This window comes from Poecilia mexicana, unplaced genomic scaffold (genome assembly GCF_051168715.1).
Source record: "Poecilia mexicana isolate PSO_F unplaced genomic scaffold, ASM5116871v1 scaffold_9, whole genome shotgun sequence".
Taxonomy (NCBI): Eukaryota; Metazoa; Chordata; class Actinopteri; order Cyprinodontiformes; family Poeciliidae; genus Poecilia; species Poecilia mexicana.
In genome coordinates this window covers 21,790,586-21,804,596 of record NW_028263378.1, presented here as the reverse complement: position 1 = coordinate 21,804,596, position 14,011 = coordinate 21,790,586, and the positions used below count along the sequence as shown (strand labels likewise).

Sequence of the window (14,011 nt, the reverse complement as noted above, 5' to 3'; positions counted from 1 at the left end):
GCACCAATCTAGTGGCATGAATTAACTTTTCAATTACACTCTAATTTATTACCATGCTATATAGACTTATGTCCAATTTGGCATATTTCTTTTTTGTTTTTTAATTGTGCCACTTTTGGACCTCCAGAAACGCTGCCCAAATTTTACAAGCGTTTACTTTTTCTAAAAGCTTGCTGCAATAGCTCACTTCGGCCACCAGGTGTCAATGTAGATTTTGCTGTTAGGGATTTGTTCGGAGCTCTTCTGTCCTGTGTAGGCTGATGCCTCTGGTCTGGTCGCCCGCTGATCGCTCGTGGTGTCCGGCGGGTGGAGTTTGGCCGCGGACAGCGAGACAAAGGCGGAGAGGGATGGAAGGGGGAAGCCGTGCTGTGCCGGCACAGTGACTGAAGGTTGGTCAGATATAGGTACCGTTCAGCCTCACCCATGTATTTCACAGCTGAGTTATTAACACACGGAGCGCCATGTAGTTGTTTTAAATCCCGTGAAAGGTTGGCTCAGCATGTTCAGGGCTCTCAAACCTCTCTGCTAAGGGATGACAGCGGGCTAGCTGCTAGCGCTCTGGCTCACAGCTAACTTCAGCATCGGGGATCATTTATGACTGGCTTCCGGAGGTTATATTAACGCATTAACACAGATGTTTAACCTTATTAAACGTAGGGATATGGGTATATGTGTAAAGCTCCAGAGTGGATTTAAAGAGACAGCGGTTGTTAGCCGTCCTGCTTTATCATGAATTCTTGATGATGGGCCTCCCTACAGCTAACGTCATCTCCTCACCGCAGCCAACATTACACAGCGAATATCTGATTATCTTATCGGGCCCATTACAGAAAAGGCATACATGGTTGTAAACATTGCGCGAAAGTACTTGCAGTAAGTGTCTTTTAAGAAAAGCCGGAAGCTAGCATGAGGGGCTGAACACCGGTATTACAGAAGTGTACACAAGGACACGTTGTCTGCGTTGCATTACTACATTACTCGTCAGCATTCAGTCGGAAAGGGACGTTTCACTGTTGCACAGATAGCCCTGATGGTTTGTTTGCACATCTTTGCAGGTTGTCACCCAGCAGCGGAGACCCCGGATCTTCCAACAGACGAGGGAAACACCTGCCGAGCCCAGTTGTTTTTGTTGTATTGTGTCGTCAGCGGGAATTCATTCTCTCTGAAATACCAAAAGGACATCTGCAGCAAGGACAGGACACGGATTTTTTTTTTCTCTTTCGCTCTCTTTCTCTCGTTCTCTTCTTTTTTGTTAGACTTTGAACTCATCCCAGTTTTTAGTAGACCAATGAAATCTGGGAAAAATGCCCTAAGGGGCAGGGTGAAGATGTCTGCTTGCTTTTGGATTGATTTTTCAGTAAATGTCTGGAGAAGCTCTGTTCTCTGGTGATATCAATGAGGGCATTTTCGTGACAAATCCCCAACGGGCCTCTTGGGTCCAGACTGTGGAGACCTGCACTTACAGGAACTCTAATCTCTAACTTAAAAAAATATATATATATATATTTATATATAAATATTAATAATAGCCCCTTCTTACGTCAGGATGGAGCTCTTCTTCAACCCTTTTGATAATTTGCTGTGCATTCTGCTGGGCATCTCCTTCACCGTATGGTTCACCCTGCTTCTGGTTTTCATTATTGTTCCGGCCATTTTTGGGGTGTCGTTTGGCATCAGGCGGCTTTACATGAAGACTTTGTTGAAGATCTTTGAGGTAAGAGCTCGCTGCCTTTCAATCTGCTTTTCTTTGCTTGTTCAATGAATCAAGTGTTTAGTTGAACATGACGCTGCAGTCATAAATAAAGATGATAAGCTGACCACAGCGCACACACAAAACTCATCGACATCGAGGTTTTGTAACCTGGAGTTATGCTGAGTTTGTTCCATCTGCCAATTATTATTATTATTTTTTTGTCTGAATATAGATATTGCTTTGAGCATGGTTTTTCTTTAAGAGCTAAATTTATTTCAAGAAATACAAAACTACAGAAATCATCAGAGAAATTATCAGAGATTACCAGACCATATCTGGAAATATAAAATTTCATTGCTTCATATTTCCTCTTTGTATATCAATATTGGAAAGAAAAGTTCTAGTTTACAGCTCTGTGTTAAATCAGTAGGGCGTTTATTGAAACAGTGCAGGAGCGTTAAGAAGTGAGAGAGCAGTGGATGTTACACAGCTCTGCAGTGACACACCTCCACTGTCATTTCAAATAAAATATAAAATGATTCCACAGCTAAAGTTTTAAACTGAGCATCTTGTCTTAAGGATCATTTTTGCAGTGTGAAAAACATTGGGAGTTTTATTTGATCATAATCCAGGTCTGGACAAGAATGTGAAACAATAAAATAAACTTCCACTCTCAAATAGTGTCAGCACAACAAATTAACAAGTAGCTACGATGTGTTCACTGACTGTCGATAAAACAATCAAGCTGTTTTCTTTATACGTCTCTAGTAAACCTATACATTTAGTCCCATCATTGTACATTTTAGGAAGCGTTTTTCAGGGAATCCAATCTAACGTGAGCCCAGCTCAAGCTGTTTCAGGGCTGCGTTTAGTGTCCAACCAGTGGGTGTTGCATTAACTGGCTGATGCAGATTAACAGCAGCCCTACTAAGTGTCCTTCCGCTGTTATGTAACCAGCGGGAAATTATGCTGCAGACCTATATCACTAACTGATGTGGCTCCAGTGCTTACTTATTTTTCCCAGTTTATAGCGCGATGTGGCAACAACAGTGTTTCATTTATTCTCTACTCTGTTGTAGCATCACCTGTAGAGTAAAAAAATGGTCGAAACACAAATGCCGTATGAAAGGTTCTGAAGTTTGTGCTTAGCTTTTAACTTAATAAAACAATTATCTATTTTTTTTTAGCTATCCGTTTTTAAGATTCAACACGTGAGGACAAATCTGATGTTTTTCCTAGACAGATGTTTCTGTTTCTGCTCACGCCAAGAATCCCTGTTGCTGCATTTTTAAAGGATGAATCAGTACCACAGCTTGTTGCAACACATTTTAAAGGTTGCTCTGGCAGAAAGCAATAGGTAAAGCTTCATTGGCCAATGCCGTGTCTCAACTATGGATAATTGGTTCCTGCACATGGAAAACCGCAAACTTAATTTTTTTTTCCAAAATGATTTCAAAATGTCAGTTAATGTTGTTTTTTTTAATTATTACTATTTTACATAAAGAGACAAAAGAAGTTCAACCTTCTTTGAATTTCCCGTGTTTGACAAACAAACTCCAGATCCCAGCGGTAGTAACGTTAAGGTGTTTGGACACAGGCAGCTTCCATGCAGTACCATGTCTTTGACTCCAGCCTTCATACTCTGAACTTATCATGTGCCGTGTTAGTGTCATGTTGGATTGTTGGCTAAATAAAACTCAGGCACCGTATCCCGGTCCATACTTCCTGATCCTTTCCTACTCGCCTGCTGGCTTTTGGGAACACCCTGTTCTCTTCTCGTCGTGCATTTTGTTTGATTTGACGTGCACTTGGAACGGCCAGCTTTTTCCAGTTCTTCTTAGGTGTTAATTCATTATCTTGTGGTTAGAGCTGGGATTGAAATCAGGACCTAACATTTTAAATCAGGTTTTCTGTAACTTATTTCCATGACAATGATTCTTTCAGTTTTTCTCAAGCCGTTTACTGTAAACATTGGTTTTCCAGAGAACAAAGTGTCAAAAAAATTAAATGTTTATGTTCTTAACGTCTTCGTAGCATGCAAGATGTGTTTTCATGACCAACAAATGTTGAATTTCAAACACTCATTCATCTGGAGGTTAATTAATTGGCACACTTACTTAGCAATAACATTGAGCAGTCCTTACGTAGAAGTCGGTCTACAAATTCCTTCACCGGGTCTGAATTAGAAAAGAGGTTTTTAATTTCTCTGAGATATTCCCTGGTTAAATAAAGATAAAATAAAAATAAAATATTGCCTACCTTCCAGTCCAGCTAACCTCATCCGTTCATCTAATGTCAACTGAACAGTAAAACAAACACAGTTTCAGTACTTTTTGTATTTACTCTCTGTGCTTGTACTGGCTTTCGATCTAAATGCCAATGCTTCTGGGTGTCGTCTAAACTTTGATGTAACCTGTGCTCTACATTTCTAGTGGGCTACACTTAGGATAGAGAGGGGAGCCAAAGAGAAAAACCACCACCTGTACAAACCTTACTCCAATGGTAAGATACGATCGCGGCTGTCTTGTTTTAATTTGGTTCGTTTCGGAAACGTTTTCAGCAGCCGCGTCTGCTCCAGAGGTGAATGTTGACGTGTGGCCTGCCTGTCTGCCTGTCTCTCGCTGTAGCTATAATCGCTAGGGAGCCCACCTCCTTGGAGGAGGAGATCAAGGAGATCCGGCGGAGCGGCAGCAACAAAGACCTGGACTCTGCCTCGGAGTTCGAGATGTCCGACATCTTCTACTTCGCTCGGCGAGGCGTGGAGAGCATCATGGACGACGAGGTGACCAAGCGGTTTTCTGCTGAGGAGCTGGAGTCCTGGAACCTGCTGACTCGCAGCAACAACAACTTTCACTACATCAGCCTGAGGCTGACCGTCCTGTGGTGGCTGGGCCTCCTGATCCGCTACGGGATCCTGCTGCCTCTCAGGTACGGGGAGATGCGTCACCGTAGCAACCACATTTCTAAAACCTCTAGGGTTTGTCATGTATGTTGGTTAGGACTGGGTAATATAGAGGAATAATCATATTGACATTTAAGGAGATGTGTGGCAGCAGTATTTATTATGATATAGCTGAAAGTAAAAATGAATTCTAACAAATATTTATATATGTATATATATATATATATATATATATATATATATATATATATATATATATATATATGTATATATATATATATAAGTCGAAGTGCTGCATTAACCACTTAATTCATCAAGGTATTGGTGTTAACCTTATATTGTTTTTTTTTTCTTTTAAACAAAATGACATCTTAATATACAAGTTAGTATGAAGAGCAATTGGCAATAGAAAATGTGTGAGTTGACTTTCAATAAAAAAGAAAAATAACCAACCAACAAAACTCTCCCAAACAATAAATGTAAAATAACATAACACACATTGCAATGTGTCTACTAAAAAAAAAAAAAAACTAAATTATATTTCCAGGGAGATCATGGACTGTTCATATCTGATAAATTAATTAGGAATGTTACTTTACCGACAACACGTTAAGCCCCAGATCCAGAGATGTCATTTTCATCAAATATTTAATACACTGAAAATGCCCGTAATATTCCTGTGTAAAACTGAAAGTAAACAAGCAATTAATATTTGACTGCATCACCAACAGAATCACAGGTGTGAGCAGAAGTTCAGCGACTGACAGCTTTTTATTTGAAAGGCGCATCAATGTTTATGTTGTTGGTCGATTCATTCGTGGAACAAAAATTGTTCCCATTTATCTGTTGTGCAGGATTAACAAATAATAATTTCCAGCATCTGAGATGCTATTCAAACGACAATAGTGTGACTCAAGCTGCTGGATAATCTTTGTCGTCTATATGAAGCTTACACTCAGAGTATTTTTGCTAACTCTGATTCCTATGTTAGGTCAAATATGTGATTTCATCGGGGAAGGCATCATTTTCCATTAATGAAATAAACGATTTAGTAATGACACAGCGTCTGTGCTGACAGAGACTCAGAAGTGGCTGCAAACGCTTCCCCAGTGCGAGTTAAAGGTATCGGGGTCGTGTTAGAGATTCACAGTGACAGCCACTCAGGACTCGGCGTGGCTGGCTCGTTTCCAGCTGTCAGTGGGGAGACGAATCAGGCCACCGCTGCACAGACGGACGTCATTCTAGTCTTCTCCGTGGCTATAATAGATTCTCTCTTTCAGGCCTTGTCCAGTGAAATCTTGGCTGTGCTGTCAAGTGTTGGGAACGTTGCATTTCTGAATGCGTTTAATCCCCTCTACCTTTATAATCAGAACCCGCTGCAGCCCTGGATGATTGATTCATCCAGATTTAGTTGACCTTTTAATCATTATAATTATTCCCGGTGGCTCCGTGGTTAATTACGTTGGTAGAGACTTTATGAGGGCTCAACACGTGTAGCCGATTCTCAGGAGAATAACACTACACCTCCTAATTGAATGTTTAGAATATAAAAGCAGCAACTTGGTCCTGTGTTTTTTTTTTTTTCTTAAAGACTGATGTTAATATGTCCATCTCTCCTCCAGGGTAACGCTCGCCTTCACTGGTGTAAGCCTGCTGGTGTTCCTCACCTCTCTGATTGGACTCCTGCAAAATGGAAGGTGAGATGGATCACATCTCTTCTGTTTGAATTCATGAATCGATTAGCTCTGGGTATCGTCATGCTGTGTGTGTGTGTGTGTGTGTTTTCTCTACAGGATGAAAAACGTCCTCAGTGAGAAAGTCCATCTGATGTGCTACAGAATATGTGTCAGAGCTCTGACTGCCATCATAACCTATCATGACAGGTAGAGGACTGTTTTTTTTTTTTTTTCTTTTCGAGCACACTGGTTCTCAAAGGTGTGAACAGCATTTCACACTGTTAAAATGCCAATTTGATGTGATGTAGCAAATGAGACAAATCATTTCAAACCCTTTTCTCACAGATTATGGGAATTATATCTTGTTCAAGTTCCACTGAAAAACAAATGAATCTGTTGGGGGGAGAAAATGAGAGAATGTGTAATATATGGCTTAAGCACCTATTGATTTAATTAAACAATTTAGTCTTTGTTTTTGGTAGGAATCTGTTAGTATTCCATAGATTGACTTGGTAATATTTGCAAAGGTTCCCCAAATGTATCTGTCAGACTGTGCAGACTTCCCGCAGACCTTGTGAACTCAGCTCTGATTCTTTTGCTTCACTGTAGGCTTTTAAGGTGATATTGTGTTTTTGGTTCAAACTTACCAAAAGAAACGATTGTTTTATTGCACCGTGAGGCATTGAAGCGCGTTCATTGGTGTGGTTTTAGGAAAATGTAACTTGCTCTGCATGTTTAGTGCTGCAGATTGAGTGTTTTGTAAGCAACTTACATCAGGGACTTTGAAATGTGCATTTACTTGATAAGAAACTACATCCAGCTTTACTTTTTGGTCATTTACACATTTTAAAAGCAGCGTCAATTTATGCTTTCCTTCCCACTTCTTTATAGTCATTGATTCCTCCTCAGCATAGTTACATATAACAGGTAGTCAAAAATAACATTCCCTTCTGTTATTTATTGAAACCTCAATCATAAGCAAGTCCCATGTAATACAAAATCAAAAACAGAGCTAGAAGCAGACTACATCTGTCTTAACTCAGCAAGACTGAAGCAGCAGCAGCTCTAAACCGCTCGCAGTGACTATCCTTGTACTGCTAACCTTGTGCATAAGGCGATCTCAATCCACACTGCTGTAATCTGTGGTGCCATGACTCTGGAGCCAGGCTACCAAATGCTGTCAGAGCAGCCTAACTGGCACTCCTTTACTGCTCTACTTGTATCCTCTCCAGATTTAATAGATTTACTGCTTAATGCTCAAGCCAGGTTTTTTGTCTTATGTTTGAGTCTTCCTCTTCTCTTTATCTAATAAGCAGCTTCCTACCTAGCAACGCAGCGCTGTGAAACAGTAGTAGCACCGTGCTTCTTTTTTTTTTTTTTTTTACTTTCTTTGTAATTAACCACTGTTTTTCGCATCACTCCACGTGACTCGGCAACTCACTCAGAAACGTCGCAAAAGAACCCAGGGGATCATTTAAAGTGCTTCAAGTCTCATTTGTTTTAATCGATGGCAGTGTTTATAATTCAATAATAATACAATCAAATGGCACCCACGTTGGAGTTCCGAAATAAATACGACTGCTGCACAAAAAACAATAAATAAAATACAAACAACAATCAACAATGAGACTTTCTGCAAGGTGCAATCCAAAGCACACCCACCTCCAGTTGGAGTGGCTCAGTCAAAGTCTGGACTGTCAAAGTTAAATTATATCAACTGTGCAAAGAGAGTTAGCCAGAAATGGTGAGCAATTACATTTTCACATGGGATCAGGTTGTTTAGAAAATCTCCTTTCCTTTTATTGAATGGAATTATCATTTGAAATAAAAATTAAATCACCATTGTGTAAGAAAGCTAAATCAGAAGAAATCTGTAAGGGGGGGCACATACTCTTTAATGGCATTATTTCCAAATCATGCTAGATTTAACCAAAAAAAAATAAAGTGTTGTTGATTGAAGTTCACCTGCCAAGTTGCCCCCCCACCCCCCTCAAATTTGAGCGACAGCAGAACTCTGCCATTACGTAATTTCTGACGAGCCGTGCCCAGGGAAATGTGATCCCCTTCGCGAATAAGAAGGAATGCCGAGGTGCCTGAAACTCTGCTCAAGCTGTCCACAGTCATATTTGCAGCGAGAGACATTTTAGGGTCCAGAGGAAGCACAAAAACACAGCAGAGTTCTCTGAAGCATATAAAAAGTTCAGTCAGACACAGGGGCAGCTGCAATCCTGCTTCACTGAGATTATGTGCAGAGGTTATTGAGGGACACGTTGTACTTAAACTGCAAGTGTAATCATCTGAGGGGAACATGAAGCGAAAAGGCAGAAGTTTATCTACGTGATGGTACATGTAACAGGAAGTGGAGGAGGAAGCTGGTGGTTTGTGTGCTTGCTGGTGAAGCTGACAACATCTGGTCTGTTGTTGTTGTTGGCTAAGGGCGTTTCAGGCTTGACTGAAGGGTTTTAGAGATTTCACTGTTGAAGTCAAGACTTTAATAATAATCTGCCTTAATGTTCCATCAGTAATTAAATTGAGCTACTGAAACTGAGCTTTTGTGATTAATTATGCGAATCCGTTCAGTTTCTCGTGACTCTTCTAAGTTCCTTCAGTCTCTGTTTGAATTTGGTTCCTCCACAGGGTGGGGTGCTAAAAATAATCAGCTGACATAGGAGGTGTCGCTCTATTTACGATCGTAATTTTATCTCTGGAATGTCGACTCGATATGTTCAAGTTTGGTGTGGACGACATAGGCTGCTTTGTGTCACGCGAGACGAGCCCCACTCTCGTCCTGTCCTGCTTTTTCCTTTATGGAGTAGTTTCACATTCTCTGTGATGCTTAACGATCTGTCTTAATGCAGTGTTTTTTAAGACATTTTTTTTTGTACTTCTCTAGTGAGAATAAACCCAAAAATGGAGGCATCTGTGTCGCTAACCACACTTCACCCATTGATGTTATCATCCTGGCCAGCGACGGCTGCTACGCCATGGTAATTACAGGAAGTCTGAAAGGAGAAAAAAAAAAAAACCTTGATTATCTCTGTTTTAACTGCGGCTGACAACAAATAGATGCTACTATTCGTTTGTGTTGTCAGGTTGGCCAGATTCACGGTGGACTGATGGGGGTCATTCAGCGATCCATGGTCAAGGCCTGCCCCCACATTTGGTTTGAGCGCTCAGAAGTGAAAGACAGACATCTAGTGGCCAAACGGTAGTACTTCCGTCTGTGTCTCTACTGTTTCTGTTTTCCACACGTGAAAAAAAAATCATAATTTGATTCCAGTCAGTCTGGCAATAAGCGCCGTTGCTTTCGTGTTGCAGGCTGAGCAATCACGTACAAGATAAATCTAAGCTGCCGATCCTCATCTTCCCAGAAGGTGAGCTTTACAGCGAGTGAACTGTGCAACAGTTGTAGGTTTCATCAATAGTCTCCTGATCGGTCTTCGTCTGAAATTCACAGGGACCTGCATAAACAATACATCAGTCATGATGTTTAAGAAGGGGAGTTTTGATATCGGTGCCACAGTCTATCCCGTGGCTATTAAGGTATCCCTTTTTTTTCCCTTTCCTTTCCTTTTTTCTCTTTATTTTAAAGAAAAGTGTTGAATAACCTGATGTGTTCCTCGCAGTACGATCCTCGGTTTGGAGATGCCTTCTGGAATAGCAGCAAGTTTGGAATGGTCAGCTACCTTTTACGCATGATGAGCAGCTGGGCCATCGTCTGCAGCGTGTGGTACCTTCCTCCCATGTCAAGAGAGGTCAGACTCAACAGATTACCTTCTGATTTCCAACAAATGTAGTTGCCATTGCATTAAACATACTTTATTTAATTTATCTGGTCTGTGAATGTTCCATTTTTTTGTTTTTGTTTAAGAGGATGAGTCCAAGATTCTTAAAAAAAATGCCTGGAGATCATTTTTTAGAACAGTAAGCAGGACTGTGATGTGGTCGAACTTCTGTTAATTTTCTCATTTTATGATTTTTTTATAGTATTTGGTTGTGTTTTTAATGTTCAATGCGCATTACGCACATTTTTCCTAAAGAGTGTTCCATTGCGAAAACCATGCTTCTATTGTTTTATATTTATGTTATAATCTTTTCTCTTTTTCTTTTTTTTTTACACTTATTGATCTTTTTTGTGAACCTGCATATTGATGTCCCTAGTGTGGGACAATAAAGAATATTTATTTTCTACTTCTTATATTCTTTAACATTTCTGTTTAAAAAAAAAAAACCTTCAACCTCAAATAACATATTTATCCTGATTATCACAGTGACTGTGTACCACAAATAACTCCTGTAATTTTGTTGAATTCAAACTTTTTTTTAAATTTTTATTATTTTTTAGCTTTGCTGAAGTAGCTTTGTGTTCGAACAGATTCATTGCCTCTACAGTTTAACGTTACCGTATTTATATTTGTGCTTTTCCGCAGGAAGGAGAAGACGCCGTTCAGTTTGCCAATCGTGTAAAATCAGCCATAGCCAGGAAGGGCGGACTGGTCGACCTCCTGTGGTAAGACGCCATTTTCACGCACATCTAGAGAAGTCGGCACAAACGTGATAAGCCTGATAGTTGAAGAGGCTTAACTATGGTGGGAAAACCGAGTTTTTAGTTATGGATGTCATCGCTTGCCTTTTTTGCAAAAAAAAAAAAAAAAAGGACGTGCTGCTGAGATCACTGCTCTACCTTTTAGAAAACGTCATTAAACTGAACAGCTTAACGGTATTTTGTTCTTCAATGAGATTATTTCATTCCATGACAAATTACAGTTTACAGGTTTCAGGTGTAGAAAAAGACCTTTTGACCTGTTTTAATTCCTCTTTCACGTCATTCCAATACATCCGATCATATCGACAATTTTTTTTTTTTTTCTCTCTGAAATGGCACTCCTGATTGTTTGTGCAGGGACGGAGGTTTGAAGCGCGACAAGGTAAAAGATACCTTTAAAGAAGAGCAGCAAAAGCTGTACAGCAAGATGCTCGTAGGCACCCAAGAGGACCGCAGCCGCTCCTGAGGGTTCTCCCTGGAGGTGGACTGACTCAGAGACCGCTCTGGACGCCGCTGGCTGGGCAGGCAGACAGCGGCGACCCCGTCAGGTGGAGCCGCTGCACTGCATCGTCCTCTCCTTGATGTCAACAATACTCCATCTGGCTTCTCCAGTCGCTGCCTCGGCCTGGCATGTCAAGTTGCATCACTGTTGCGGGGTATTCGCCCAGCCCGTCCCCTTCACCGCCACGTCGGAATAGCTCGATAAAAGCCTCGCTAGCTGTAGAAAAGGAAGGCGTGGCGTGAAGAGGAAGACTTCCTCTTGTGTCTATTTTCTTTCGACGAGGAAACAAATGGTCATCTATTTTTGACTTCTGTTTTTGTTTTTTTGTTTTGTTACGACTTACTTTTGAAAAGCTGTATCGTGTCACCTTGCGTTGAAGTTTCAGGAGGTGTTGTGCCTGGAATGTAGAAAAGCGATAATGTAGATTAAATCTAGAGTGTTTTAATCTGAAAACCTGGGGACGATTTGCTAAATGGCCGGCGCCTATACTACAGGGCAAAACTTTGTTACGTTTTAGATATTTTTACGTGCTTTTTCTCCCGGAGGAAAGCAAAACAGATCGGTAACACTTTATTTGAAGGGGTGTGCGTAAGACTGACATGACACTGTCATAACCAGATCTTAAACATACCAACAGATCTTGTATGAGAAGCTTTTCATTTCACATCACGACGTGCATCAGCACGCGGTTTCGTGTCGGAGCAGGAAAGCTTTCCCGTTTGTGCGTTTTCCATGGAATGTGAGAGATCTCACAGTATGAAGTGGAAACTGTCCACCTACAGCTACGATTATGCAGGCGTATTGATTTTTAAGCAGTTACTCCTCCTCAAGTCAATGCAGCAACACGGAGTAAAGGAGCGCGCAGTCTTTTCATAAACCATTTGTTTTTTATAGTTGTGCCTTAAAGGCTCACGGACACCAAGGTAACTGCATAGAATAAATACCCATGACAGAAACAATAGCTGTAAGCAACAATCAGCGGGTTCATATTTAAGTACATTTCCAGTCAGGCTTGGTTTTGTGCAGTTTCTGTATTTACCTCATTTCAATAAAAGCTAGAAGCTTTTGTCTATATTTTTCCTTTAAATGAAGATGTTTTTAATTTGTTTGTTTTGTTTTTTCCTTCCCTGTACTTTGCAATCTCAATGAGGTCTCTAGAAGGGACTGTAGCTGTAGTTGAGACTTTGCATTAGGCCGGGGAGGTAGCGCCGTGGCAACAGCCTATTTTTTTCCAGGTTTCTCCCTGAAGCATTGAGCTGGTCAGTTTGGCGTTAACAGGGACAGTCATTTAGATCCTGTCAAATCAATATTTAAGAACGGGAGTCAACTCTTGACTTGTGGTTTGTTCCATCTGAACTTGCCACAAAGGGCTGTTAAACATCATAAAATGTGTTGTATTTTTCACGATCATAAATGCGTCATAAAAATCAACCTCTGCACCAGGAACACTCGGGAAAAGTAAAGTTTATTGTATTAGCTGAGGCACTGATGTAAGGAATGACGTGTGCGTTCTCGATGTTATAACGTGTCGTAAGTGACGGATCATTAACCGTTAAGCTACTTAAAAGTTACGTATTAAAATATTTTTTTTTTTCCAACAGTCTCAAGTTTCAGAAATCTTTCTTCCTGAAAACATAAATTCTCAGTCTAAACTGGACATGTGAAGAAGATTCAAAAAAGGCTTTGAGAACGTTTTTCTTCTCAGATCACATTAACATGAGTTTTATAAAGGGTTCAGTCTCAAATAATTAAACATTCAACCTGTTAGTAATCGAATTTGTATTTCACTGATTTAATAAAAAAATCACAAACTTGAAATTAAAAGGAAATTCGGAGGGGGATTTAAAGTTAATATTCCGATTTTCTCCAGCTGATGATGTCCAGCGGCTTCTGATTCCAGACTGATTTTACCTCATGACAGGGAGTACATCTAGTCGGGTAAAATGCTCTTCACTGTCTAAAACCAAACAAATGTCTTCTCTCTTTCTCTTGGCTGTCATCCAGCCAGAGGCGACACACTGAGCCTATAAAAGCTGCCGGAGGACGGGTCGTTCCTAAAAACAAGAAAACCCAATTTAAACAAAGTTGATCCAAGCTCTGATTGGGCTCGGTTTCCTGGTTGTGTGTTTCAGTTCCTTTACATTTTTACACTGACTCGGCACGAAGAACACACAGACGTTGCGCCATATTTCTGTGTCACTGGGTGTGGACTGGAGTTGAATGTTTGGCCACATATGTTTTCAGAACACGTCATCAAAAATGAAGTCAAAATACAATTCGTGTCCTTTCAACACTTTTTTTGTTTACGTCCTCGGAGAGAAAAACCTCCATATCAAAGCTGATAAGAGTACGACCGTCTGGAGCAGTCTTTTTACCACAAGAGAAACAGAAAGTCATTCAGAGTTTTGGCAGATAAGTATTTTCCTTTTAAGATCGTTATGTGACTTGCACTTTGATGCATCCAAACTGGTGATTAATTGAGCAGCTAATTTATGTCCGTAATTAATTTCAAAAAGTGAGGCTCGTATTTGCAATCAAATCCTCACGCAACGATATTTTTCAAGTACTTATTACATGGTCATGGCTTACAGGTAATTGAAACTCAAAATTTGGTTCCTCTGGAAATTACAATGTTACATAAGACTAATATAAAGGATTTTTGAAGCAGAAATGTCTAGTGCAGAACATAAAA

General features: G+C 40.4%; 1 protein-coding gene across 1 annotated transcript; it reads left to right on the top strand.

Moving 5' to 3' along the window:
• The first annotated feature begins 235 nt into the window (after positions 1-235).
• LOC106915753 (glycerol-3-phosphate acyltransferase 4) lies at positions 236-12,919 on the top strand. The gene is made up of 13 exons (XM_014983576.2): positions 236-389; positions 1,056-1,714; positions 4,126-4,195; positions 4,321-4,621; positions 6,218-6,292; positions 6,389-6,478; positions 9,165-9,258; positions 9,364-9,479; positions 9,590-9,645; positions 9,729-9,814; positions 9,898-10,026; positions 10,702-10,781; positions 11,175-12,919. Exons 2-13 carry the CDS (start codon positions 1,547-1,549, stop codon positions 11,281-11,283), a joined length of 1,374 nt encoding a protein of 457 aa, XP_014839062.1. The 5' UTR covers positions 236-389; positions 1,056-1,546; the 3' UTR covers positions 11,284-12,919.
• The last annotated feature ends 1,092 nt before the right edge of the window (positions 12,920-14,011 follow it).